General features: G+C 43.7%; 1 protein-coding gene, 1 long non-coding RNA gene and 1 pseudogene across 2 annotated transcripts; 1 reads left to right on the plus strand and 2 right to left on the minus strand.

Moving 5' to 3' along the window:
- LOC109129923 lies at positions 11,085-12,695 on the plus strand. Its single transcript, XM_019238968.1, has 4 exons — positions 11,085-11,381; positions 11,496-12,125; positions 12,471-12,534; positions 12,657-12,695. Exons 1-4 carry the CDS (start codon positions 11,107-11,109, stop codon positions 12,693-12,695), a joined length of 1,008 nt encoding a protein of 335 aa, XP_019094513.1. The 5' UTR covers positions 11,085-11,106.
- Positions 16,078-16,709, minus strand: LOC104757761 (annotated as a pseudogene).
- Positions 17,223-18,037, minus strand: LOC104757762. Its single transcript, XR_762517.2, has 3 exons — positions 17,736-18,037; positions 17,440-17,658; positions 17,223-17,250 (listed from the first exon to the last, which is right to left on the minus strand). It is a non-coding gene; the product is annotated as an uncharacterized LOC104757762 (long non-coding RNA).

The following is a 20,918-nucleotide window of genomic DNA, read 5'->3' on the forward strand; positions in this document are numbered from 1 at the left end:
TCATGCTCCCCCGCCACGCACTCCAGCTTGTTTGATCGAGCCATGTTCCCCCGCCACACACTCCATCTTGTTGGATCGAGTCATGCTCCCCCGCCACGCACTCCAGCTTGTTTGATCGAGCCATGTTCCCCCGCCACACACTCCATCTTGTTGGATCGAGTCATGCTCCCCCGCCACGCACTCCAGCTTGTTTGATCGAGCCATGCTCCTCAACCGTCCGTCCGAGCCATGATGACACTGCATTCCATTCGACGCGCATGGACTCGATCGCACATGTGGGGAAGAAAAACGTTTGGTTTCAGACGCTTCAGGAGATTACTGAACCGACGCTTTACCTTGTCGTTTTAAGTTTTAGGGCTTTCCATATTTTCACTATAAATACATTTTGTTAAGTCTTGGTTGAGACATCTTATCTTTAATTTCGTATTGTTTCCCTTCCCAGAAGGTTTAAACCTAGCCACAAAATATGTTCTGAGACTTGTATTCCGATATCGTTGAGATTTATTGAGATTTTGCATTTGATTCCTTCTACAAAGTTGTTCATCTTATTTTTATCTACCTAATAATGCTTGTTTCAATGTTTTCTGAGTTTGTATCTTTGGTGATGATTTCCGGATCTGAGTAGTGTGTTAGTTCTTGAGGATGGGATATATTAGGTGGAGGATCTTAGGATGTAGAGTGTTTAAGCTCTGATTGTATGATTCCCTTCTGGACTAGAGTTAGAAATACTAGTTTCTCTCTGATCAATTGGGACTAGGTTCGAGATATTTCCACACCCAAAAGGTGTTTGATGAAATGTCTGACCAACTAGTGCCAGAGACTTACGTTCCTAGCCTAAGAGATTAGTTGTCTAGGATGTTTGTTGACGTGAATGAACTTGTTTGTCATGCCTGCTCGACCATGTTTCTCTAGCGAGAGCTAGGTATGGAAGTGGTTGAGTCTGAGTAGCTTTTGTCAAGAGATTGGATTAGCTAAGTTGTGATGTTCATTGTTCAGGGATAGTTTGCTTGTGATATGTTAAACACTCTGTAGACTAGGATACTCCATCGACATCAATTACTCCCATCCTTAGGACTTTTATCTTTTTGATTGATATTACATTCCCGAGACTGTTTCGTCTGTTCATGCTTAGAATCGTTTTTGGTTTCATTTATTCTTGTTCCCTTCTTGTCATACATTTTTGTTTCTGGTTCTGTGACTCATTTCCGTTTTGTATTTTGACCATTCTAGGATTGTTAGAAAAACACTCTTTTTGAATTGGCTTAACTTGTGACCTCCTTATTGCATCTTGAGTGACTAGCATCATCCCATTTGGATTGACAGCTTAAGTACTACAACTACATAAGGTTAATTGAACCTGCTAGGATAGACACACAAAAATCTTAGTATCAATTTGGCGCCGTTGCCATTTGGGATTCGTTTTGCTACATTTAAGATTTCAAGTTTTCCAATATTAAGTTCTGTTACACTTATCATTCTGGGTACTGACTTGTTTTGGTTGTCTGCTTGTTTGTCTTGCACCTCAGGTACCTGTTGATTGCAACCTTGCATGCACACCAGATCAAGAGGGCATCAGAATCTCCTTCCTGTTATCGACAAAATCAATCGGTTGCAACGCCCACGACAAGCTCGTACTTCCAACGATCATCCCGTACCAGTCACTATGGAACAACAGAATGAACCACATCCGGGACTGCAAAACATTGGTGATGGGGATGCACCGAACACTCATACTCAGCGTGCTGGAATCGTCCCTCCTGCCGTGCAGAACAACAACTTCAAAATCAAAAGTGGTCTGATCTCCATTATCCAAGGAAACAAGTTCCACGGGTTGCCTATGGAGGATCCACTCGACCACTTGGACGAGTTCGACCGTCTGTGTAGTCTCACCAAGATCAACGGCGTGAGTGAGGATGGTTACAAATTGCGCCTTTTCCCATTCTCCCTCGGAGACAAGGCTCATCAATGGGAGAAAAACATTCCCAAGAGATCAATCACCACCTGGGATGGTTGCAAGAAAGCATTCTTGGCCAAGTTTTTCTCCAACTCCAGAACAGCACATCTCAGGAATGAGATTTCCAGCTTCACTCAGAAGAGCTCAGAATCATTCTGTGAAGCATGGGAGCGTATCAAGGGTTACCATAGTCAGTGTCCACACCATGGTTTCAGCAACGAGTCACTGCTGAGGACTCTCTACCGTGGTGTACTACCAAAGATACATATGCTGCTTGACACTGCTTCTAATGGTAATTTCCTGAACAAAGACGTTGAGGAAGGATGGCAATTGGTGGAGAATCTCGCTCAGTCTGACGGCAACTACAATGAGGACTATGACCGCACAGTTCACGGTGACGCTGGGTCTGAGGAGAAGTACAAGAAAGACCTCAAGAATGTCAATGAGAAACTTGACCGTATCTTGCTAAGCCAGCAGAGGAGCGTCCACTTTGTATCTGAGGATGACCCTTTCCAAGTTCCAGATGGGGAGGGCAAGCAGACTGAGGTGATCAGCTATGTTCAGAATCAGGGTGGATACAACAAAGGTTACAACCCCTACAAGAAGAACCCCAATTTGTCTTACCGAAGTACCAATGTTGCTAATCCACAAGATCAGGTGTACCCGCCTCAACAACAACAGAAAGGTCAACAAAAACCTTTTGTGCCTTACAATCCGGGATTCGCTCCAAAACAACAGTTCCAGCAGGGTTACCAAGCTCCCTCAGGACCACCGCCAGGATTCCGCCCTCAACCAGTTCAGCCTACTCCAGCCCCATATCAAGAAATGAAGCAGATGATGCAACAACTTCTTCAGGGTCAAGCTAGCGGTTTCCATGGATACTGCAAAGAAGTTCGCTGACCTTAGTCAGAGGATGGAATGTTCCTACAATAATCAGAACGTCAAATTTGAAGCTCTGAATTCGAAGATAATGTATATGGAAGGCCAATCTGCTTCTACTTCTGCCCCAAAGTCTGGCCAATTCCCAGGGAAAGCTGTTCAGAACCCCAAGGAGTTTGCAAATGCAATTACGCTGAGAAGTGGAAAAACATTGCCTCCCAGGCAAGGAGTCCCAAACGTCACTGCGGACAGTGAGGAATTCGATGGGGAGGGTTTTGTTCAGGATGACGTTCAGATGGAGAACCCAGTCGAAGCAGACAAAGATCCAATCGAGCCAGTGAAGCAGTCCGAACCTGAAGCTGTTAAGTAACCTGTTATTCTTGATGACAAACCCGCGAGATTCATCCCTCCACCGTACAAGCCTCCTCTACCATTTCCAGTGAGGTTTAAGAAGCAACTTACTGAGAAATACAAAGCCTTGTTTGAAAAACAAGTTAAGGAGATTGAGTTGAGGATGCCATTGCTGGATGCATTCGCACTTGTTCCTAAATTCCTCAAGGATTTAGTGATGGAGAGATCAAAAGAATTTCAAGGCATGGTGGTACTAAGTCTTGAGTGCAGTGCAATCATCCAGAAGAAGATTGTACCCAAGAAGCTCAAAGATCCGGGATCATTCACTCTACCTTGTTCCCTTGGACCTATGTCTTTTGATAGGTGTTTATGTGATCTTGGAGCTTCAGTTAATCTGATGCCATTCTCTATGGCTAAGAGGTTGGGGTTCACAAGGTTTAAAGGTTGCGATATCTCCTTCATCCTTGTAGATAGATCAGTGAGACTTCCACATGGTATTTTAGAGGACTTACATGTCAGGATCAGAGACGTGGAAGTGCCAACCGACTTTGTGGTTCTGGAGATGGATGAAGAACCAAAAGATCCGCTGATCTTAGGAAGACCGTTCCTAGCGACTGCTGGAGCCATCATTGATGTCAGAAATGGCAAGATTGATCTTAATCTGGGAGACGACTTCATTATGAAGTTCGACATCAAGGATATTTTAAAGAAGCCAACAATAGGAGGACAAGTCTTCTACATTGAAGAGATGGATAAGTTGGCTGATGAGCTGTTGGAGAAACTAGCTGAGGAGGATCATCTCAAAACTGCTCTAACCAAGGATGGAGAAGAAGGGTTCCTGCATGGGGAGACCACTTGTTACAAGAATATGCTAGACTCCCACAGAGAAACGGACGAACCAGAGGAGTTCGAGCAGTTGTCTGACGCAGAAGAGGTATGTGTAGTTGAGACAGAGAATTCAGAACGTGAAACCTCCCACTCGACCGACGTCAAGACCCGACTCGAATCACCGCTTGAGACACTGTTCGGACCGCACTCGACCGTGACCGCTCTGACGCCCATGCTGACAACTGGTCGGAACTGAAAGCTCCGAATGTAGAACTCAAAACTCTCCCTTGCAGACTCAGGTACATTTTTCTGGGAACCAATTCTACTTATCCTGTCATTGTGAATGCTAGGTTGAATGATGATGAATTGAAGTTGCTTGTAACTGAACTTAAGAAGTATAGAAGAGCCATAGGTTATTCTTTAGATGATATCAAGGGAATCTCGCCTAGTCTTTGCACACATAGGATCAATCTTGAAAATGAATCTTATGCTAGTATTGAACCCCAAAGAAGATTGAACCCTAATCTGAAAGAGGTGGTGAAGAAAGAGATCCTAAAACTGCTTGATGCTGGAGTTATCTATCCTATCTCTGATAGTACTTGGGTATCTCCAGTACATTGTGTACCTAAAAAGGGAGGAATCATTGTTATCAAAAATGAAAAAATGAGTTAATCCCAACGAGGACCATCACAGGACATAGGATGTGCATTGATTATAGGAAGTTGAATGCTGTATCTAGGAAAGATCATTTTCCCTTACCTTTCATTGATCAAATGTTAGAAAGATTAGCCAGTCATCCCTACTACTGTTTCCTTGATGGGTATTGATGTGATCACGGGTTTGGCTCCTGACCGAGACGACCGAGACGCCCCGGACGGCCCCGAGACGCATGACCAAGACGCGCCGAGCAGGATCGAGGTTTTGCACCGTGCAAGTGACAACGTTCGGCCAACGTTCCAGTGAACCTCCCGAGAGCAAGACAGAGACACTTATTGGGTATTTCAAGACCAAGCTCCCACCCTACACACCAAGGACCCAAGTTTAGCATCACCACTAAGTAGCATTGAGACGCAACCAGCTTTGGGAAGCCATACTCGCGAGTCTTCACCACCACGCTAGTGTGAAGACACCCCTAAGCCATTAGAAGGAGCTGTACTCTTTTTCCTACATTGGGTTTGTCCCAATGGGTTTACCAAAGAGGTTTTAACGAGGCAGCAACCTCTAGTGCATCTCCACTTCGATCCCACTTGGCTCATGACTTGGAAACACTTAGTCACATGCTTGGGAGCCAAGAAAGTGAAGATTCTATTGCCACGCCTCAATCAATGACGTGGTGACCTTATCCCCCTTCCTTCTTTTAAATTTAGTCTAGACTCTTCTATGACCGTTGCTTTTGGTCATTGCTTTGATTTACTTTTGCTTTTGCTTTTGGCCATGTGTACGGTTTAGATCATGGCCACGGTTCTAGGGTTTTAGTGTCTCCATTTGTAAGCCTTCCTATATAAAGGCATTAACCCTCATTGTAAAAGCCAGACTTGTATGAAATAGAAAATTTTCCTCAAGAGAGATTCTTGAACTTGTCTCCATCCTTTCATTAGTCAATCTGGGATTGTCTAAGGGAAAGAACCCTAGCAAACCTTGAACCGGGTTCATGGTTTGTTAGTGACCGTATCAAGAGAAGAGCCAGCCCTCTTGTGTCGTCGTTCAATCCACCTCTATCCATCGTCCATCCTCTCTCGTTCCACCTTTCACAACCTCGAGTTCTCTTCCATAAGCTCTCAAGTTATCATCGATTCACCTACGCAACCTCGAGTTCTTTGCCATCAGTCCTCGAGTCTTCCATCAGTCCATCTCACACGTTTCCACCCTTGCTCCCACCGAGTCCTGCCGATTAGCCGCATCCGCTTAGCCGCATTCGTACGATCCGACAAGGCTTCACGTCCGTTCTCGCAAATTGTTCGTTGGAATCTCACCAAACCTTGTTTCTGTCATTTGAATCCTCTCTGGATTCGAATCCTTGAAGCTTGGCCGAGGAAACTTCCGCTGATCTGAACTTGACCGAAGTCCCAAGACTCCATCAAACCGCAACCGAGTCCGCGGGTCACATCAGTTAGTATCAGAGCACTAAAAGCTCCTGACTCAAACGTTGTGTCTTTTGGTTAAAGTTTGGATCTTGCGCTTTTGTGTTAGTTGTGTTAGCTTAATCTAATCTCGCGTGTGTAGTTTGTTCTTTGGGTTTAAATTGGTCTTGAGTTGTGTTGTCAGTAGGGTCGTTTGTTGTCGTTTGCTTTAGGTTGTTAATTTCCTGTTCGTTCTAGCTTGTTCTTGTTTGTTCTCGTTGCTTTTTGTTCTTGCTGTTCTTGTTGTGTTTTTGGCTTGTTTTGTCTAGATCTTTTTAGGTTGTGCTGCTTTTCGTTTTGTTGTTATAGGTTGCTAGATTCGTTGTGTTGTGCTTTTGTTGCTCTTTTGTGTTTTTACCTTGTCGTTTGGTAAATAAAAGGGGTAAAAGTCATTTGGTTAATACCACTTGTTTTTTACTCTTTAATCTTTTAGCCAAGGTTTTTGAAATTCAAAAGTGGTCAAAGCCGCGTTTGAATTATTGTGTGGTCTAGGATTAGCGTCCTTTTTGTGTGTTGAGAGATTAGCCACCTCTAAAGTGCTTTTGGTCAAGACCACAAAATGTGGACGTGGATAGCTCCCTATGCACCTTGTGGTCCATAGGTGAGTTGTCACCTTGGTTTTAGTATCTTTGCTATCCAACCGTTGGATGCTCTTTACTTTTGGCTTTGATAGATTAGGTCGTTTGTCTTTCTTAAGTCTAAGGTCTCATTCATTAGGTCGATTGCTAGTTAGGATGCATCATTTGTGTTTAGTCTGTTTCATTTGTCTTTCGGTTTAAATTGTTGCATTTGTGGTGTTGTTCTTCTTTGTCTAGGTTGTTAGCTTGTTTGTTCATCCTGTTTGTATTTTGTTCATCCTTGTTTGCATCTTGATTGAATTTGCTAGAGTTTTGTTTTGCTTTTGTGTTCTTGTTTATTTTGGTCATAAAGCAATTTTTTTCTCTTAGTGTTTTGCTTTTTGCTTTTCTTTTGCTTTTGCTTTTGTTAGTCATAGGTTTAAAATTTGATGTGTTGTCATCAATCATTGGTGAAAACACAAAAAAAAAATCTATTGTTGGTCCTATTGAACGCTGGTTCTCACGCGTTTTGTGTTTTATCTTTGTGTGCGAGGTTTATTTTCAAACCAAACCGCGTGGAGGAATCACACGCCACCAACAACCGTACGGACCAAGCCGCATCAACGTTCGAACCATTTGGGGTCGTGTAGCCGCATCAGCGGATCAACCTCTGGCCACCGTCGGCTGTTCGTCTCATCCGCCTTATCACCGTCAGCCCGTACAACCAAGCCGACCGCACCGTCAACGACTTCCGACGGCCGCCATACCCTCGACCCAAAACCGTTTCCAAGTTCTCAAACAACATGCGACGCTTAATCCTATACTGATCTAGCATGGGGTTTGATGGAGACGAGTCCAAGGTGGGATCGTGGTGTGATGAAGATCTTGGCCTGGAATCGGAGCAAGAGGCCACCAGAGATGAACATTGGTCCGAAGAGGACTACGGCGAGGAGTCAGATCAAGAAGAACTCGAACGTGGATCGCCAGACTGTTATTGGCCATCTATGTCACGAGCTACTCGCGTTGATGAGCCAAGGGTGAGTCTTTATGAAAACTCCGATAGCGATGACTGGGTGTCGAACTACAAGAAGCCAAGGCCCCAATCCGTAAGAAGAAAGGAGCCAACTCCCAAACCACCCAGCACAGCGGACGCTCTGATCTCTCTCCAACACACGCTTCGAGATCTCAATGACAGGCTCGACCGGATTCAGTCGACAACAACTCGTCAACGGGTCGAGAGAAGCTCGAGTGTCCACCAAGGCCGCAACTGAGGCATCCCTACCTGGTCTCCTAGTATGCCACGCGGAAACAGACTTCACGGCGCCAGTGCCATGAGCCACTGCCTACACCGGCTCCGCGATCACGGCACCATTCGGCCTTTGTTGAGCAACCAAGCCGGACGTATGCGCGTTCAGTTCGGTACCGTGAACCAGTTCGGTACCGTGAACCAGTTCGGTACCGTGAACCAGTTCCTATACTGGCTCCGCGAACAAGTCGTAACTTGGCCTATGCCGAGAGGTCAAAGACTTATGCGCCCCTAGCTCAATACCGCGAGCCGCCAGCACGATACAAGGAACCATCCCAGGAGGTAGTCAGCGCCGCGACCATACCAAGTCTGGGAGTATTAAGGAGTTATGTGTCGACAGTTCAGCACCGTGAGCTGCCCACACTGTGCAAGGAACCGGCCAAAGGAGGAGTTCGAGCTAAGGACAAGCCAAAACCGGAAGCGCCAAGAACGAGCATCAGGTCGTGTATCAAGCTAGCTGATGACGTCTCACCGATGAAGCAATCTGAGCATGAGTCGGATTATAAGGAGCACGTCTAAGGAGCAGGCGGGTTCGTAAAGACGCCAGCCGAACCTCCCAAACACCAATCTCATACCTTCGGAGGAGCTAGTATTGATCATCACGCGGACCGAGACCAAGTCATCACCGACTCCGACCAAGACCAGCTTGACGCTCAGCCGCCATACCCGGAGCAGAACGTGGAGCAAGAGTACTCTTTCAGGACACGTGACAATTCTCTGGGCGAGGCCAAAGAGGAGTCAGGCTGTGTGTTTAACGCCATGCTTGTTAAAAGGAGGTTTTAAACAAGTTGAAGCATTGAACACAGCCATTGAAGGGGCTAGCCACTCGATCTTGATCATGACGACGTCAAGAAGTGCACTCCACATGGGAGACGTCTATACCGCGCCATTACTCTCCACTCTTGACACCAAGGACGTTAACCCGCAAGATTATATGGCGATGTATTTATCCAGCCTTGCCGCGGACCAGACTTTCGTGTGGCATCCTAGAGAGCGCCAACAACCTACCGCGGCCTACGAAGGGAACGGCACAACGAACATCACTAGCCTTACAAGGGGAGTTCTATCTTTTTCTCTTAAGGCTTTACTATTCCCCTTTGATCCCGGTAAACTTAAAACCGCAAATGAACTTGTGATGCTACTGATTTGGACTTTCTTATGTTGATCCAGGTGAAAAGCAAAGTTTTTAGGTCAAAACTTCTACAAGAGGGAGGGAATGATGTGATCACGGGTTCGGCTCCTGACCGAGACGACCGAGACGCCTCGGACGGCCCCGAGACGCGCCGAGCAGGACCAAGGTTTCCACCATGCACGAGACAACGTTTGGCCAACGTTCCAGTGAACCTCCCGAGAGCAAGACAGAGACACTTATTGGGTATTTCAAGACCAAGCTCCCACCCTACACACCAAGGACCCAAGTTTAGCATCCCCACTAAGTAGCATTGAGACGCAACCAGCTTTGGGAAGCCATACTCGCGATTCTTCACCACCACGCTAGTGTGAAGACACCCCTAAGCCATTAGAAGGAGCTGTACTCTTTTTCCTACTTTGGGTTTGTCCCAATGGGTTTACCAAAGAAGTTTTAACGAGGCACCAAACTCTAGTGCATCTCCACTTCGATCCCACTTGGCTTATGACTTGGAAACACTTAGTGACATGCTTGGGAGCCAAGGAAGTGAAGATTCTATTGCCACGCCTCAATCAATGACGTGGCGACCTTATCCCCCTTCCTTCTTTTAAATTTAGTCTAGACTCTTCTATGACCGTTGCTTTTGGATATTGCTTTGATTTACTTTTGCTTTTGCTTTTGGCCATGTGTATGGTTTAGATCATGGCCACGTTTCTAGGGTTTTAGAGTCTCCATTTGTAAGCCTTCCTATATAAAGGCATCAACCCTCATTGTAAAAGCTAGACTTGTATGAAATAGAAAATTTTCCTCAAGAGAGATTCTTGAACTTGTCTCCATCCTTTCATTAGTCAATCTGGGATTGTCTAAGGGAAAGAACCCTAGCAAACCTTGAACCAGGTTCATGGTTTTTTAGTAACCGTATCAAGAGAAGAGCCAGCCCTCTTGTGTCGTCGTTCAATCTACCTCTATCCATCGTCCATCCTCTCTCGTTCCACCTTTCACAACCTCGAGTTCTCTTCCATAAGCTCTCGAGTTATCATCGATTCACCTACGCAACCTCGAGTTCTTTGCCATCAGTCTTCGAGTCTTCCATCAGTCCATCTCACACGTTTCCACCCTCTCTCCCACCGAGTCCTGCCAATTAGCCGCATCTTCTTAGCCGCATCCGTATGATCCGACAAGGCTTCACGTCCGTTCTCGCAAACTGTTTGTTGGAATCTCACCAAACCTCGTTTCTGTCATTTGAATCCTCTCTGGATTCGAATCCTTGAAGCTTGGCCGAGGAAACTTCCACCAATCTGAACTTGACCAAAGTCCCAAGACTCTATCAAACCACAACCGCGTCCGCTGGTCACATCAGGTATAGTGGATTCTTCCAAATCCCTATCCACCCAAATGATCAGGAAAAGACAACATTTACTTGTCCTTATGGCACTTTTGCCTACAGACGCATGCCATTTGGCTTGTGCAATGCTCCTGCCACCTTTCAAAGGTGCATGACTTCGATTTTCTCGGATTTGATTGAGGAGTCAGTGGAAGTGTTTATGGACAATTTCTCTATATACGGTTCCACTTTCTCCTCCTGTTTGTTAAATTTGTGCAGGGTATTGACGCGATGTGAGGAGACGAATTTGGTGCTGAACTGGGAGAAATGCCACTTCATGGTTTAGGAAGGAATCGTTCTTGGACACAAGATTTCTGAAAGAGGAATTAAGGTTGACAAGGCAAAGATTGAGGTCATGGTTCAGCTTCAACCGCCTAAGACAGTGAAGGACATCAGAAGTTTTCTGGGACATGCTGGGTTTTACAGGAGATTCATCAATGACTTCTCAAAAATTGCAAGACCTTTGACAAGGTTGTTGTGCAAGGAGGTTGAGTTCGAATTTGATGCAGCATGTTTGGAAGCTTTCAGCAAGATCAAGGAGGCCTTGGTTTCAGCACCCATAGTGCAAGCTCCGAATTGGGATCATCCTTTTGAGATCATGTGTGATGCTTCAGACTTTGCAGTTGGAGCAGTTCTGGGACAGCGTATTGACAAGAAGCTTCATGTCATCTACTACGCAAGTCGCACCTTGGACGAGACCCAGGGAAGGTATGCTACCACAGAGAAGGAACTCCTAGCAGTTGTGTTTGCATTCGAGAAATTCAGGAGTTATCTTGTAGGTTCGAAGGTCATTGTGTATACCGATCATGCCGCTCTGAGACACATCTACTCGAAGAAGGATACCAAACCGAGACTGCTGAGATGGATCCTGCTTCTCCAAGAGTTTGACATGGAGATAGTTGACAAGAAAGGAATAGAAAATGGAGTTGCAGACCACTTGTCAAGAATGAGGATAGAAGATGTTGTTCCAATAAATGACTCAATGCCTGAGGAACAACTTCTGGTAGCCCAGGTTTGTGAGCGGATGCATGACACAGGGGTTGAGAACCTCAAAATCAGATGCATGGCAATCACTTCTGAGACTGCACCCTGGTATGCAGATGTTGTGAATTACAAGGTATGTGGAGAAGTTCCTGATGACATGGATCCATACAGGAAGAAGAAGCTTTTCAGAGAGGTCAACCACTACTTCTGGGATGAACCCTATCTGTACAAGAGAGGTTCTGACGGTCTGTTCAGAAGATGCATAGCAGAAGGGGAAGTGCAGGGAGTGCTTGAGCATTGTCACGGTTCCGTCTACGGAGGTCATTTCGCCACATTCAAGACAGCTCAGAAGGTTCTCCAAGCAGGTCTCTGGTGGCCAACCTTGTTCAAAGACGCTCACAACTTCATCACCAAGTGTGACGCTTGTCAGAGGATGGGCAACATCACAAGGAGAAACGAGATGCCCCAAAATCCAATCCTAGAAGTGGAGATATTTGACGTTTGGGGGATAGACTTCATGGGTNTGTGTGATGCTTCAGACTTCGCAGTTGGAGCAGGTCTGGGACAACGTATTGACAAGAAGCTTCATGTCATATACTACGCGAGTCGCACCTTGGACGAGACTCAGGGGCGGTACGCCACCACAGAGAAGGAACTCCTAGCAGTTGTGTTTGCATTCAAAAAATTCAGGAGTTACCTTGTGGGTTCGAAGGTCATAGTGTATACCGACCATGCTGCTCTGAGACACATTTACTCAAAGAAGGATACTAAGCCGAGACTGTTGAGATGGATCCTGCTTCTTCAGGAGTTTGACATGGAGATTGTCGACAAGAAAGGCATAGAAAATGGAGTTGCGGACCACTTGTCAAGAATGAGGATTGAAGATGTTGTTCCCATAGATAATTCAATGCCTGAGGAACAACTTCTGGTTGCCCAAGTTTGTGAGCAAATGCATGACACATAGCTTGACAACCTTAGAATCAGATGCATGGCGATCACTTCTGAGCCTGCACCCTGGTATGCAGATGTTGTGAATTACAAGGTATGTGGAGAAGTTCCTGATGACATGGATCCCTACAGGAAGAAAAAGCTTTTCAGAGAGGTCAACCACTACTTCTGGGATGAACCCTATCTGTACAAGAGAGGTTCTGACGGTATGTTCAGAATATGTATAGCATAAGGGGAAGTGCAGGGAGTGCTTGAACACTGTCAAGGTTCCACCTATGGAGGTCACTTCGCCTATTTCAAGACAGCTCAGAAAGTTCTTCAAGCAGGTCTCTGGTGGCCAACCTTGTTCAAAGACGCTCACAACTTCATCACCAAGTGTGACGCTTGTCAGAGGATGGGAAACATCACAAGGAGAAACGAGATGCCCCAAAATCCAATCCTAGAAGTGGAGATATTTGACGTTTGGGGGATAGACTTCATGGGACCATTCAACCCCCATCTAATGGGAATGTCTATATTCCGGTGGCAGTTGATTACGTTTCTAAGTGGGTCCAATCCATAGCAAGCCCTACCAATGATCACAAGGTTGTTCTGAAGCTGTTCAAAAGTATAANCGGTACGCCACCACAGAGAAGGAACTCCTAGCAGTTGTGTTTGCATTCAAAAAATTCAGGAGTTATCTTGTAGGTTCGAAGGTCATTGTGTATACNGAGTATGGGGTCAAGCACAAGGTGTACTGCGTATCACCCTCAGACCAGCGGACAGGTTGAAGTTTCGAACNAAAGAAGGATACTAAGCCGAGACTGTTGAGATGGATCCTGCTTCTTCAGGAGTTTGACATGGAGATTGTCGACAAGAAAGGCATAGAAAATGGAGTTGCGGACCACTTGTCAAGAATGAGGATTGAAGATGTTGTTCCCATAGATAATTCAATGCCTGAGGAACAACTTCTGGTTGCCCAAGTTTGTGAGCAAATGCATGACACATAGCTTGACAACCTTAGAATCAGATGCATGGCGATCACTTCTGAGCCTGCACCCTGGTATGCAGATGTTGTGAATTACAAGGTATGTGGAGAAGTTCCTGATGACATGGATCCCTACAGGAAGAAAAAGCTTTTCAGAGAGGTCAACCACTACTTCTGGGATGAACCCTATCTGTACAAGAGAGGTTCTGACGGTATGTTCAGAATATGTATAGCATAAGGGGAAGTGCAGGGAGTGCTTGAACACTGTCAAGGTTCCACCTATGGAGGTCACTTCGCCTATTTCAAGACAGCTCAGAAAGTTCTTCAAGCAGGTCTCTGGTGGCCAACCTTGTTCAAAGACGCTCACAACTTCATCACCAAGTGTGACGCTTGTCAGAGGATGGGCAACATCACAAGGAGAAACGAGATGCCCCAAAATCCAATCCTAGAAGTGGAGATATTTGACGTTTGGGGGATAGACTTCATGGGACCATTCAACCCCCATCTAATGGGAATGTCTATATTCCGGTGGCAGTTGATTACGTTTCTAAGTGGGTCCAATCCATAGCAAGCCCTACCAATGATCACAAGGTTGTTCTGAAGCTGTTCAAAAGTATAATCTTTCCAAGGTATGGGTGATCAGTGATGGTGGAACTCACTTCGTCAACAAAGTTTTTGAGAGCATGCTGAGAGAGTATGGGGTCAAGCACAAGGTGTACTGCGTATCACCCTCAGACCAGCGGACAGGTTGAAGTTTCGAACAAGCAGATCAAGGGCATCTTGTCAAGGATTGTTGGAGTTTTGAAGAAAGATTGGTCTGTCAAGTTGGACGAGGGTTCATGTAGTTTGCACATGCATATTAGGATTGCATTTAGGTTTATTCATATAGGGTTGTTGCATTTAGCATAGGGGTTGATGANTGTCGACAAGAAAGGCATAGAAAATGGAGTTGCGGACCACTTGTCAAGAATGAGGATTGAAGATGTTGTTCCCATAGATAATTCAATGCCTGAGGAACAACTTCTGGTTGCCCAAGTTTGTGAGCAAATGCATGACACATAGCTTGACAACCTTAGAATCAGATGCATGGCGATCACTTCTGAGCCTGCACCCTGGTATGCAGATGTTGTGAATTACAAGGTATGTGGAGAAGTTCCTGATGACATGGATCCCTACAGGAAGAAAAAGCTTTTCAGAGAGGTCAACCACTACTTCTGGGATGAACCCTATCTGTACAAGAGAGGTTCTGACGGTATGTTCAGAATATGTATAGCATAAGGGGAAGTGCAGGGAGTGCTTGAACACTGTCAAGGTTCCACCTATGGAGGTCACTTCGCCTATTTCAAGACAGCTCAGAAAGTTCTTCAAGCAGGTCTCTGGTGGCCAACCTTGTTCAAAGACGCTCACAACTTCATCACCAAGTGTGACGCTTGTCAGAGGATGGGAAACATCACAAGGAGAAACGAGATGCCCCAAAATCCAATCCTAGAAGTGGAGATATTTGACGTTTGGGGGATAGACTTCATGGGACCATTCAACCCCCATCTAATGGGAATGTCTATATTCCGGTGGCAGTTGATTACGTTTCTAAGTGGGTCCAATCCATAGCAAGCCCTACCAATGATCACAAGGTTGTTCTGAAGCTGTTCAAAAGTATAATCTTTCCAAGGTATGGGTGATCAGTGATGGTGGAACTCACTTCGTCAACAAAGTTTTTGAGAGCATGCTGAGAGAGTATGGGGTCAAGCACAAGGTGTACTGCGTATCACCCTCAGACCAGCGGACAGGTTGAAGTTTCGAACAAGCAGATCAAGGGCATCTTGTCAAGGATTGTTGGAGTTTTGAAGAAAGATTGGTCTGTCAAGTTGGACGAGGGTTCATGTAGTTTGCACATGCATATTAGGATTGCATTTAGGTTTATTCATATAGGGTTGTTGCATTTAGCATAGGGGTTGATGATGATTGTAACCTTGTTAGCATGCTGGATTCAATAGGATAGGATCAAGGCCCTTGTTCTTAGTTCTTTGATGCTTGTTGATTGAACCTCAAAAGTTAAGATTGAAGCATGTTTTGAATTGATATCATTCCCTATCTACCTGAACCTAATCCTGACTTGCAATTATCCTGTTATGCATTGAAGTTAAACTCATGGATACCATATACACACTTGGATTGTCTTTCACATTTTTAGCACCCTTGTTAATCCAAGTAGCTGATTCCCATCTTTGGAACAGTTCCCCGCACCCTTAACCAACAGTTCTTTCAAGCCAATTGTATTCTTGAGTGTCAGGCCTTTTTCCGAGTTGAGCTTGTTAGAAAGTGTTAGGTTCTAACCGACAAGATTAGGATCCTGTGTAGTTCTAGTTCGCGTTATCCGGACTAGTAGGACTAGGTGAGAACTCAATTTTGGGTATTGGGTATGGATTTTTGCAGAAAAGTGAGTGTAAAAAGAAAGTAAAGGGTAGAAAGTCTTTAGGAGGGGGATGTGTTTTCAAGGTTTACAAGTCTAGTAAATGATTTGGGTTTAGCAAAATAATGAGTTATTGGTTATGGGCATAAAACGAAAAGATTAGACAAAGAAAAGAAAGTAAAATGTTTAAGATGTCTAGATTCCTTAGAGCATCACCATTGGTTGCATTTAAGCAACGTTGTTAAAAACATTAATTTGAATAAAAGTGAATAAAATTTGAAGTTAACAAACTTCTTAAGAAACTTTCTATTTTTATTGTCCATTGGTAGTATCTAAAAATGTGGTCATTATTTTGGTCATCCTCGGGAACTCCTTCTTGAAGACAGACTTGTTAACAGAGAGCATAGGCTTGTTTTGTCTTTTTCTCTTGGTGGTTCCGAGTACCACACCTTGGTCCTTGTCAGCTGCCTGGATGGTCACTGTCTTCTTGTTGGCCAAACCTGTAATCATATCAAAAAAACTACAAATTAAAATAAAGTCTATAGATTCTTATACAAATCCAATCATAGACTTCAATTTCAATCTAACAAACCCCAACCAATTCAATAATTCACCAATTACATTTCCATAGACTTAGGCATTGACTTGTCTTCATATAAGCAACATTCTATCACACAGATTCAGAAATCAAAAATTGAGATAAATCTAGAGTGAACAAGAGTTGAATCAATACCAGAGTGCTTGTAAGAGTTGAGGTTGATGAGGTGTGTTTTTCTCTTTGCTGAACTGAACCTTGGCATTACCTCTGCCGAACTGCTTCACCAAGAAACAGTTGTTTCTCTTTACGAGATCCCAGACCAGCTGTCCTCGAACTGTTGTCATTTCGAGCTCCTTCACTAATTTTTGCAAAACGAAAATATTTATTAACATAACATATATGAAACGATCAATCAAGGGCTTAAACAGAATAAAGAACAACCTATAGCATGCAAAAACAAAATCCAACAGCTAAACATGCACATCCTATATGAAGATCTGCATAAACGCTATGTTAAAGAGAGTAAAGTAGGCTCAGCAAAAATCACCTTGTTGTAGAGTATAACTCCAGAAGAGAGTATACGACATTGATAGGTGCAAAGGTGTTGATCGGAATGATCACTCAAAGTTTGTAGCAGAGCAGGAGCAGGAAGAGGAGAATCTTCGTATATGACTATCTGCTTGCTGGAACCAGAGGCGTTGGCGGAGATTGGGCTGCCTCCAGCGTCGGACTTGAGCCTTTTTGGCGGCGGAGTTCTTTAAACAACCTAGAACTCTAATTTTGTTAACATCAATTCCCAATTCGCAATTAACAACGTAGAGAAGTGTAGAAATTGGATCATACCTCATTAAGATTAGACTCCTGCTNCGAACTGTTGTCATTTCGAGCTCCTTCACTAATTTTTGCAAAACGAAAATATTTATTAACATAACATATATGAAACGATCAATCAAGGGCTTAAACAGAATAAAGAACAACCTATAGCATGCAAAAACAAAATCCAACAGCTAAACATGCACATCCTATATGAAGATCTGCATAAACGCTATGTTAAAGAGAGTAAAGTAGGCTCAGCAAAAATCACCTTGTTGTAGAGTATAACTCCAGAAGAGAGTATACGACATTGATAGGTGCAAAGGTGTTGATCGGAATGATCACTCAAAGTTTGTAGCAGAGCAGGAGCAGGAAGAGGAGAATCTTCGTATATGACTATCTGCTTGCTGGAACCAGAGGCGTTGGCGGAGATTGGGCTGCCTCCAGCGTCGGACTTGAGCCTTTTTGGCGGCGGAGTTCTTTAAACAACCTAGAACTCTAATTTTGTTAACATCAATTCCCAATTCGCAATTAACAACGTAGAGAAGTGTAGAAATTGGATCATACCTCATTAAGATTAGACTCCTGCTTGGGTTTCCCGAATACTCGATTCATCATGTTCAAATTCACCGAAACCCACACGAACACAGGCCACTAAAAATTTCAGATTTGGCCATCATACTGATCTATACAAGCCAAAAATCTTCCTCAATCAAGCCAAAAAATTCAGATATTGATCTAGATGGATGTATGAAGAGTATCTTCCTCAATCAAGATGAAACTCTTTCTCGATGATGAAAGAGAAAAGATGACACCGATAAACAAAAAATAAAAACACTGCTTTTTTTTTTCTTCTAAAACTTTACTCAGAGGCTGACACGTCTTAGGTAAGCATCGTTGCTAAAATGTCTAAGCTAAAGATCGATTGTTAAGTAATTAGGATTTTTGATTTATTTTTTTAGCTTTTTAAGCAAACAATTTTGCTTAAATGCAACCAATGGAGATGCTCTTAGAAGAAAAGAAAAAGAACCTTACTGACAGTAAAGATTTCCCAATCCGCTAGAATGATAAGAAGTGAACATCTCCTAAGTCCAAGTGTAAAGAATGAAAGAATGGGTTTGAGATAATGTTTGTGATGAAGGGTAGAACCAACTTCGGTTTGGAACGTTCTTTGGGTAGACAGGGCGCTGCTCTTGTATGTATCAGTTGGTTTCAACCTTTAGCCTTCTCTTACGCTCAACTCCTTTTCGTGAGAGAAACTTGTTCTGAATTGATGAAACCACTTGAGAAGGAGACCATCTAAGTCTCTAACCTTTTACCCTAGCCAAATGAGTTCAACGACATTGCTTAGCTCGATTCACGGTTCTCTGTTAATGAATGTTAAAGGGAATGATTGATAGGATTGCATATGTAGAAAAAATATAGAGTTCCTTCACCATGCATCATAGAACTAAAAACAAGGACCTTGATTCTAACTATTTTATTTACATTTTTAGGTTCTGAGACCCCATCTTCACACATCTCTTTCATACTCTGTTCTTGATTGTTTGCTTGAGGGCAAGCAAAGAGTAAGTTTGGGGGAGTTGATATGTCTATATTTTGCCTCTCCTTAGCATATATTTATCATGCATTTAGCTAAGATAACTCATTGGTTTGCATCATTTTCTAGTCCTTTCTATACACTGTGCATGTTTAGGTAGTTCTTGCACCATCCTTACATACATTGTGCATTTTGGAGTATTTCAGGTATTTAGAAGGCGTTAGAAGTGCATTGCTCGACTCATCCGCTGCACAACACTCCCGGAACCATCTCTCGAGCCAATCTCACAACACTTCCAGGAAGCGTCAACCGAGCCATCTCCAGGAAGCGTCAACCGAGCCATCCGTTCAAGCCCTTCAACTCGAGTGGGATTTAGCTTTCGATGTCTTCATCAAAGTTTTGGAGAATTGAGTTATCTTTCTAACTCCGTTTATTTCAAGCCAATCGAAGGTATGGTTCAAGAGTTATCATCGTTTTAGTGGATGCGTATACACCACGATCGAGCCATGCTCTCCCGCCACGCACTCCAGCTTGTTTGATCGAGCCATGCTCCCCCGCCACGCACTCCAGCTTGTTTGATCGAGCCATGCTCCCCCGCCATGCACTCCATCTTGTTTGATCGAGCTATGCTCCCCCGCCACGCACTCCAGCTTGTCTGATCGAGCCATGCTCCTCAGCCGTCCGTCCAAGCCATGATGACACTGCATTCCATTCGACGCGCACGGACTCGATCGCACATATTGGGAAGAAAAACGTTTGGTTTCACACGGTTCAGGAGATTACCGAACCGACGCTTTACCTTGTCGTTTTAAGTTTTAGGGCTTTCCATATTTTCACTATAAATACATTTTGTTAAGTCTTGATTGAGACATCTTATCTTTTAATCTCGTATTGTTTCCCTTCCCAGAAGGTTTAAACCTAGCCACAAAATACGTTCTGAGACTTGCATTCCGATATCGTTGAGATTTATTGAGATTTTGCATTTGATTGCTTCTACAAAGTTGTTCATCTTATTTTTAATTATCTACCTAATAATGCTTGTTTCAATGTTTTCTGAGTTTGTATCTTTGGTGATGATTTCTGGATCTGAGTAGTTTGTTAGTTCTTGAGGATGGGATAGATTAGGTGGAGGATCTTAGGATGTAGAATGTTTAAGCTTTGATTGTATGATTCCCTTCTGGACTAGAATTAGAAATACTAGTTTCTCTCTGATCAATTGGGACTAGGTTCGAGACATTTCCACACCCAAAAGGTGTTTGATGAAATGTCTGACCAACTAGTGCCAGAGACTTACGTTCCTAGCCTAAGAGATTAGTTGTCTAGGATGTTTGTTGACGTGAATGAACTTGTTTGTCATGCCTGCTCGACCATGTTTCTCTAGCGAGAGCTAGGTATGGAAGTGGTTGAGTCTGAGTAGCTTTTGTCAAGAGATTGGATTAGCTAAGTTGTGATGTTCATTGTTCAGGGATAGTTTGCTTGTGGTATGTTAAACAATCTGTAGACTAGGATACTCCACCGACATCAATTACTCCCATCCTTAGGACTTTTATCTTTTTAATTGATATTACATTTCCGAGACTGTTTCATTTGTTCATGCTTAGAATCGTTTTCGGTTTCACTTATTCTTGTTCGCTTCTTGTCATACATTTTTGTTTCTGGTTCTGTGACTCATTTCCGTTTTGTATTTTGACCATTCTAGGATTGTTAGAAAATTACTCTTTTTGAATTGGCTTAACTTGTGACTTCTTGATTGCATCTTGAGTGACTAGCATCATCCCATTTGGATTGACACCTTAAGGACTACAACTACATAAGGTTAATTGAACCTGCTAGGATAGACACACAAAAATCTTAGTATCAATATTTGTGTTTCTTTACCCAATTATCGGAAACAACAATTACCGGAACTGGATCCATAAAAGAAAATGAAGAAGAATGAGGAAATTAATAATAATGAGTGTAATTAAGAAGTTAACAACGAGGAGAAAAACAAGGGGAAAAACAAGGTGAAGAACACTTTTGAACCAGTTGAAGAACAAGAGTCGAAGGAACGACGTTTCGTATTTCCGGAGAAGATGATGACATGGAATGCTGACATGGATGATGCGTTCGAAGTGGCAAGTCAGCCACTAAACGAACATGTAAATCCACTAGTAAAAATGTGTAGCATTGTTACAGAAAAAAATGTGGGTATAAGGCTTTTTTTGTAG

Source organism: Camelina sativa, chromosome 17 (assembly GCF_000633955.1).
Source record: "Camelina sativa cultivar DH55 chromosome 17, Cs, whole genome shotgun sequence".
NCBI lineage: Eukaryota > Viridiplantae > Streptophyta > Magnoliopsida > Brassicales > Brassicaceae > Camelina > Camelina sativa.